This window comes from Notolepis coatsorum, assembly GCF_963971535.1.
Source record: "Notolepis coatsorum genome assembly, chromosome: 16".
Taxonomy (NCBI): Eukaryota; Metazoa; Chordata; class Actinopteri; order Aulopiformes; family Paralepididae; genus Notolepis; species Notolepis coatsorum.
The window spans coordinates 20,530,375-20,539,194 of NC_140180.1; the positions used below are offsets into that span (position 1 = coordinate 20,530,375).

Below are 8,820 nucleotides of genomic sequence, written 5' to 3' on the forward strand. Positions count from 1 at the left end.
GGTGTTGTAGGGGTGCAGGTTGGGCATGCCCACCAGCGAGTTGGGGATCATGGTGATGGTGTTGGGCGTCATGAGGGGGATGTCGTCCGGCGAGCGCCGCAGCGTGAGCGTGTAGTCGGGCAGCGAGGCCAGGCGCAGCGCCCCCTCGCTGCCGCTGTTGCCCGCCTCGCACTCGTGGTGCTGCAGCGCACTCTGGTTCATCTGCAGCGACATGATCTCCTCCTCCAGCGGCGCGCCGTGGTGCGCCATGATCATGTCGTTGGCCGTGGCGCTGTGGCGCTGGTGGTGGTGCTGCGGGCTGGGCTGCTGCCCGTGCAGGCCGGAGTCCTGGCGCCGCTTGTCCTTGCGGTAGTAGAGGGCGGCGAAGGCCAGCACGTTGAGGAACAGCAGCGACGCGCCCACGGCGATGGTGACGCTGAGCTCCGTGGAGTAGTCCCGGGGGTTCTCCACCACCAGGGGGCCCGTCTCCTCGTCGTCGCCCCAGGAGTCCTTGTCCTCGCCGTTGTAGGCCGGCGACATGGGCGGCCGCTTGGTGTTGAACGGCCAGTTCTTGCCGTTGGGCTTCTTGGTGGACAGGTTGTTCTGCGTGGTCTCGGGCGGGGGCACCTTGGTGGTGGTGGAGGTGTAGTGGAACATGTCGTGGAGGTTGTAGAGGTGGGGCACCAGGTGCTTCCAGAAGGCCACCTTGGTGGCGCGGTAGTGGTCGCGCACGCGCGGCTTCAGGCCGATGTGCAGGTACAGCTGGTCCTGGGGGTTGTACTTGGACCAGGCCACCTCCTCGAAGCGGTTGGCCTTGGTGTGGATGAACTTGGTGTCCTGGGGCACCGGCTTGTTGGGGTCACTGGAGACGAGGGAGAGAGGGAGAGAGAGGGAGAGGGAGAGAGAGAGAGAGAGAGAGAGAGAGAGAGAGAGAGAGAGAGAGAGAGAGAGAGAGAGAGAGAGAGAGAGAGAGAGAGAGAGAGAGATGTGTGTTAGGCTTGAATCAAATAAAATATCCAGAGAAATCAACAGTACCTTAGATTATAAATGGGTGCCGCCTTAAAAGGATACTGTGGGTTTTGAAGGTTGAGCAGGAGCTCATGTGTATTGAAATGTAGTCAATAGACAGCAGACCATAGAATCGTCACAGTCAATTTCGCAGAGTAAACTTTACTCAAACTGAGTCCATTTGAGCCCAAGTGAGTAAAGTTTTACTCAGCGAAATTTACTGTGTGGGAGGATGTGAAGCTGCACGACACTGGATTTATGTTTATGTTTATTTAGGATCCCCATTAGCTTTTGCACCTGACAAAAGCTATTCTTCCTGGGGTCCGGCACTTACAACAATACAACACTATTCAATACATTACATCATTATCAACATCAACATCAATTGCATCATCAATTACATCATTATCAACATCAGTTAGGATGATATTGTACAAGATATTTATTAGTAAAAAAGTATTCAAATAAAATAATTTAAATCAAATAAATAGTGCTTCCTGAGCAGCACTCACTGCCATCAACATAAATACAATTAACAGTCCATTGGTTTTCACCGCTATGCCATAAGGGTTCAGTGCATGCTCGTTAGTAGATGGTATTTTAATTTGTTCTTGAAAGTGGTTTTGGATGGTCTGCATGACACTGGATGGTCTACATGACACTGGATGGTCTACACGACACTGGATGGTCTACATGACACTGGATGGTCTACATGACACTGGATGGTCTACATGACACTGGATGGTCTACACGACACTGGATGGTCTACATGACACTGGATGGTCTGCATGACACTGGATGGTCTACACGACACTGGATGGTCTACATGACACTGGATGGTCTGCATGACACTGGATGGTCTACACGACACTGGATGGAGCTACATGACACTGGATGGTCTACACGACACTGGATGGTCTGCATGACACTGGATGGTCTACATGACACTGGATGGTCTACATGACACTGGATGGAGCTACATGACACTGGATGGTCTGCATGACACTGGATGGTCTGCATGACACTGGATGGTCTACACGACACTGGATGGAGCTACATGACACTGGATGGTCTACATGACACTGGATGGTCTACACGACACTGGATGGTCTACACGACACTGGATGTTCTGCACGACACTGGATGGTCTACATGACACTGGATGGTCTACACAACACTGGATGGTCTGCACGACACTGGATGTTCTACAGGGTGAAAGAGATCTCTTCTCTGGGACTCGGGGAACTGATCTGGGAACTGATCTGGCACAGTGCCCGGCTCACACAGCGGGGCTGGAGAGCAAACGCTCATAATTGAAAAGATTGCGATTAATAATGTATAAGGTGTATAATATATACAGTACAGTACTACGGTAGGTATCGCATGTTCTACGACTGAACTGGCACGGGAATGAAGGGCGGATGACAGGGCAAAAAAAACATAATACAATTGAAATAGTTTTCTTATTTTTCGACAGCGACGTCGTGAAGGATATCTGTCGCTGTGTGCGTTCCTCCCAGTAGTGCAGATCACACAGCGATGTGACATCGTGTGAATTTTGTTCTCTTTAGTCTCTCTTCTCCATAATACATTCGTCACGGTCACCTCTTTCATTCAACTCTCGGCCTATTCTCATCCGACGTCTGTGGAAGATTCTTTGCCATGCAGAAGTTGTACACCGCTATATACACACACGTTGGATTGAATTCAAAGGGTGCCCATTGCCAAGCGTATTGTATATACAATACAGAACACATTCGCACGGATCCACGATTGGTATCATTCAGATTCAAGAACCACAGCTCTATAGGCTATACCTATATCTATATGAATTGAAAAAGAAGACGATCCAGCAACGGGAATTAATTGCAATGGCAATCACATGTCCCCATATATACAAAGCGAGCTCTATTTCAACCCACGCGCTATTATCACCCCCCACCCTCCTCCCTCTCTCCGTGGGGATAACATCCGCATCTATCCGTCTCCTCGCCCTCTCTCCTCTCTCTCTCGCTCTCTCTCTCTCTCTCTACCCTATATGTTGTTCTTAATGCACGCGTGACGCACCCCCTCCACAGAAGAAGCAGGGCAGAGGCTCTTAAAGTAAACACGTATGAATAAGTCAGCGTGCTTTAGGCGACCCGGCGGGGTCTCGTTGGTGATGATAATCCAGCGGCGGTGTGTAGCCCCCTCTGCTAATTGCTCTGGGAGGGCAGCAGCAGCACACAGTGTGCGTTAGCTTCCAGCGTACTGACGGTAAAGTGGACCTTATTAATCAACGCACAAAGAGGGAGCTGCGTGTTGTGAGCACACGTCTGCGTCATCATGTGTGAGCGCGTCTGCGTGTGTGTGTTGGTGTGTGTGTGTTGGTGTGTGTGTGTGTGTGTGTGTGTGTGTATTGGTGTGTGTATGTGTTGGTGTGTGTGTACGTGTGTTGGTGTTTGTGCGTGCATATGTGTTTGCGTCTGTGTATGCCAGAGAGACAGGGGGAACATGGACAAGATAGCCAGAGCGAGGGAGAGGGAGAGGGAGAGGGAGAGGGAGAGGGAGAGGGAGAGGGAGAGGGAGAGGGAGAGGGAGAGGGAGAGGGAGAGGGAGAGAGAGAGAGAGAGAGAGAGAGAGACCGAGACATTGAAATACACAGAACGTCAATCTGCAATTGCAGTACCATTCCTTGACCTACAGGGTTCAGTGTTTCACTTTTCACTTGTCAGTCACACTCCCGGACCAAAACCATTTCAATTACTGCGAGTCTATTGATTTATCGATTGAATTAACATATGGCAATCTTCAACGATCGCACCTCTCCTCGTTGCCCCGGTGCTGCGGCTGTGTGAATGTCAGGGCGTGTGTGTGTGCAGAAGTTCCGTGTTCTGTTTATTGTATTATTAAAGAACCTTGACACTAGTCCTGTCGCCATGGAAACACAGTAATTGATGTTGAAGCAGAGACGTTTGTACAAGGCAATGAACTGAACAGCGTTTCACCGCGTGTGAAGGAAATGTCCCTCCGTGGGTCTGACTGGCATGTCGGTGGCGAAGCTAAAGCTCAAACTCTGTGTGGAATCTGGGGATGTGGCAGCTCTGTTTATTATTTATAAGTAATTTTTTTGGGCACAAGCAAAAAAATTACTCCAAACACGGCACACGGAATAAAAAAAAGCCACGCCAGAAGAATTCAACCTCCTGCTTGTTTTTTTCCCCTGCTTGTCAATATTTCTTTTTCAGGTCAGTGCTTCTGGGAGAGGGGAGAAAGAGAGAGTGAGAGAGAGTGAGAGAGAGTGAGAGAGGGAGGGAGGGAGAGAGAGAAAGAAAGAGAGTGAGAGGGATGGAGAGGGAGGGAGAGGAGGAGGGAGTGAGAGGGAGGGAGAGAGAGAGAGGGAGGGAGGGAGAGAGACAGGGGGAGAAAGAGAGAGTGAGAGAGAGTGAGAGAGGGATGGAGGGATAGAAAGAGAAAGAAAGAGAGTGAGAGGGATGGAGAGGGAGGGAGAGGGAGGAGGGAGTGAGAGGGAGGGAGGGAGGGAGAGAGAGAGAGGGAGGGAGAGAGACAGGGGGAGAAAGAGAGAGTGAGAGAGAGAGAGGGAGGGAGGGAGAGAGAGAAAGAAAGAGAGTGAGAGGGATGGAGAGGGAGGGAGAGGGAGGAGGGAGTGAGAGGGAGGGAGAGAGAGAGAGGGAGGGAGGGTGAGAGACAGGGGGAGAAAGAGAGAGTGAGAGAGAGTGAGAGAGGGAGGGAGGGATAGAAAGAGAAAGAAAGAGAGAGTGAGAGGGATGGAGAGGGAGGGAGAGAGAGGAGGAAGTGAGAGGGAGGGAGAGAGAGAGAGGGAGGGAGAGAGACAGGGGGTGAAAGAGAGAGTGAGAGAGGGAGGGAGGGATAGAAAGAGAAAGAAAGAGAGTGAGAGGGATGGAGAGGGAGGGAGAGAGAGAGAGAGACGGGGGGAAGGCAAATTGAGACGGCTGCAGGCACATTGGCCGTGTCAGCGGAGCGGCCCGTAAATAACCTCTTTTATTAAGCCCGTAATGATCCCCGATGGATATTGACAGTCAGACGATGAATACTTTGTAGCTGAATATCAGTAATTAAGTTTCAAAGGAGCGGGCGGTGGAGGTAAGGTCATATTGATCTCCCCCGCGCGCAACATGCCAGAGAGCAGGACGTCAACGGGAGACAGCCTGCAATGTGGTCATCTGCAGTCACCGTGCTGCATGAGGTCTTACTGCACACAGGCACGCGCACACACACACACACACACACACACACACACACACACACACACACACACACACACACACACACACACACACACACACACACACACACACACACACACACGCACACGCACACATACCAACCAACTGGGTGTTGAGGGCACAGCACTTGACTGGTTCTCCTCCTACCTCACTGACAGACACCAATTCATCTCCCTCTCCGGCCACACCTCCCCCCCCTCCCCAGTCACACAGGGGGTCCCCCAAGGCTCAGTCCTTGGCCCCCTGCTCTTCATCTGCTACATTCTCCCCCTTGGTCACATCATCCGCAAATACCACCTCAACTTCCACTGTTACGCTGACGACACCCAAATATACATCAGTACACAATCCCCCCACAGCCCACCCCTCAGTCACATTGAATCATGCATCACCGAACTCCAAACTTGGATGACCCACAACTTCCTCAAACTCAACAGTGACAAGACTGAACTCCTCATCATTGGCACCAAAACCACCCTCACCAGATCCGGACCCATCACACTCACCATCAACGACTCCACCATCACCCCCTCCCCCCTAGTCCGCAACCTTGGTGTCCTCCTTGACCCCACCCTCTCATTTGACCCCCACGTCCGCTCCATCGTCAAAACATCCTACTTTCACCTCCGCAACATCGCAAAAATCCGTCACTGCCTCTCCCCCCCCGCTGCTGAATCCCTCATTCACGCCTTCATCTCCTCCTCCCGCCTGGACTACTGCAACTCCCTCCTCACTGGTATCACCTCCCGCTCCCTCCATAAACTGCAAATGGTCCAAAATTCAGCCGCCCGCCTCCTCACTAACACCCGGTCCCGCGAACACATCACTCCTGTCCTCCACTCCCTCCACTGGCTCCCGATCAAACACCGCATTAACTTTAAAACACTACTCCTCACCTTCAAAGCCCTCCACAGCCTGGCCCCCCCCTACCTGACTGATCTCCTTCTCCCCTACCGCCCAACCCGTTCCCTCCGGTCCTCCTCCACTGCCTCCTCACTGTCCCGACATCCAAGCTCAAAAACTTCGGAGATCGGGCCTTCTCTCGCACTGCACCCCGACTCTGGAACTCCCTCCCCCAGTCCATCAGAGACTCCCCTACACTCTCCACCTTCAAAGCTCGCCTCAAAACCCACCTGTTCTCCCTTGCCTTCAACCCCCCCCACCCCTAAACCCCCCCCTCCCCTCCAACCTGATCGATATGTCTCTAGTCTTTTTTTTGTGCCATCAGGCTGTCTCCCCCGTTCCCCCCATGGTCTCATGTTCCTTTGTTTTTGTTTCTTTGCTGTTTTGTTTTGTTTCTTTGCTTTCGCCTCTTTGTTTGTACCCCTGCTCCCGACTACTGTCAGCGACTTCGGGTTATTGAGAAGCGCTATATAAATTAAATGAATTATTATTATTATTTATACTAGGGCTGCACGATTATTGGGAAATAATCTAATTGCGATTTTTCGGGACCGATATTGCGATTGCGATAAAATTTGCGATTATAATTATTAATCTTTTTAAGCAGCCCCACAGAGGTTTATTGTAAAATGCGGCTTGCATCTGGCCTACGCGGTGGGTCTGTTCGGGACACAGAGCTTGAACATTTGTCTCTTTACCTGGGAATCGATACCGGTACCCAACGGTACCTTTTTTTCTGTACTTTACTCTCCCTCTCTGAAGTCTAAACTTCACAACACACAATCTAAAACCCCTTACTCCCAAACTGATCTTGTATCTCAATGGTTAATCATTTTTTTTTTTTTTTTACTTTGATAATTGCATCATTCCAAATTGCGATTTCGATTTAAAATCGATGAATCGTTCAGCCCTAACACACACACACACGCGCGCGCACGCACGCACGCACGCACACACACACACACACACACACACACACACACACACACACACACACACACACACACACACACACACACACACACACACACACACACACACACACACACACACACACACACACACACACACACACACACACACACACACACACACACACGCACACACGCACGCACACACACACACACACACACACAGAGGATAACCAATAGACGAGACCACATGCAGCAGCCACCTCTCAGTTTGTGGGAAAACCCGGCATCTCCATAACCCTCTCCATAAATGTTCTCTCCTCACGGGGATCAACCTGACAAATTGTTATGGCGGACAAATATCGAAAAGATCTTTACGGCAGAGAGAGAGAGAGAGAGAGAGAGATGGAGAGATGGAGAGAGAGATGAGATATCTAAACAGATCGGTGCGCGTTGGGAGCGCGAGAGAGCCGTGGCGTCAGACAAGTGTGAAATGCTCTTTGGTGGCAGGCTGGCTGGTTCAGTGCAAAGATGAATAATTTAGGGAACACAAAGAAATCAATGTGGCATCTTTAGTTAATTTGATTTGCCGCATTAGGGAAGAACCGACTGCCTTATCTAATTACATACACATATGCTCGGCTAATTGTTCCGATGTCAATAGTAAACAGGCTACATTGCTCTCGGAACATCCCGCGGTCCTGCTGCTAGCTGCTGCCTCCACCGCGGCGGGGCTGTGTCTGCTGGCTGCCGGCTCTGAACTCCTGCCCTGAGCCTTAGAGAGTCAAAAGTAGTGATGTGTGTTTGGTCTCCGCCGCCCTGTGGGCCGTGGCTGGGCACTATACCCTGCTCTGTTTGCAGTGAGTATTTACTGAGCTCCGCTCCACTTAGTCTCTGCACCTCTGCTGGACCGACTAGTGGCCTAATGATCACATAAGCGCAGTCGTATCCGTAATAAGCCATCTGTAACTGTTCTAAAAACACCGACGATATGACCGTATGCATTACAAACGGCCCATATCGTGGGAAAGAAAGTCATTAGTCTCATACGTCTTGTACGTGTTTAGCTCTACAGCGCGGCGGCGCGACTTGTACCAACAGTCGGGTCATAATGTGATGTTTACGGTCCTGTCGGGGGCCCGCCGTGCTCCCCTGCATTAGCTGATAGCCAACCTCCTGTCAAGGCGGCCTCCCACTTAATCCGGATGGTCGTTGGCGGCGCTGTGTGTGGCGAGGCTCCCGGGCAAGAGACGAGGGATTATTACACCCATAAAAAGCAGGCGTTTTAATGGGCTTTCAGATTTCCTCTCATATGTGTTCATATGGGGCGCGGGGGGCCACTGGGTTCTCGCTGGTCCCATAAAAACCAGCTCCTTCGTCTCCTCCTCTTCGGCAACCTGACCCCCGCTGACCCCTGCTGACCTTGGCCAGCCGCGAGTGTTGGAGTGGCCCTGTGCGTGCGTGTGTTTGTGTGTGTGTGTGATTGACCGTGAGTTTGTGTGATGGTTTGTAAGTGTGATTAACAGTGCGTGTGCGTATGCGCGCGTGTGCGGGCCGGGCATGTGCGTGTGTCTGTGTGTGTGCGTGTGTGATTGACTGTGAGTTTGTGTGATGGTTTGTAAGTGTGATTAACAGTGTGTGTGCGTATGCGCGCGTGTGCGGGCATGTGCGTGTGCGTGTGTCTCTGTGTGTGCGTGTGTGATTGACTGTGAGCTTGTGTGATGGTTTGTAAGTGTGATTAACAGTGCGTGTGTGCGGCGCATGTGCGTTTG

General features: G+C 51.4%; 1 protein-coding gene across 1 annotated transcript in view; it reads right to left on the reverse strand.

Annotated features, from left to right (window-relative positions):
* Positions 1-8,820, reverse strand: part of LOC311242920 (neuroligin-3-like) — a gene marked incomplete at both ends in the record, with an annotated part of 81,593 nt that overhangs the window by 60 nt on the left and 72,713 nt on the right. Inside the window, 2 exons of the mRNA XM_084331985.1 lie at positions 1-841; positions 2,159-2,279. The exon at positions 1-841 is cut by the window's left edge and continues 60 nt beyond it. Of these exons, the coding sequence (XP_084188111.1) occupies positions 1-841; positions 2,159-2,279 (962 nt within the window). The remainder of the gene's footprint in view (positions 842-2,158; positions 2,280-8,820) is intronic.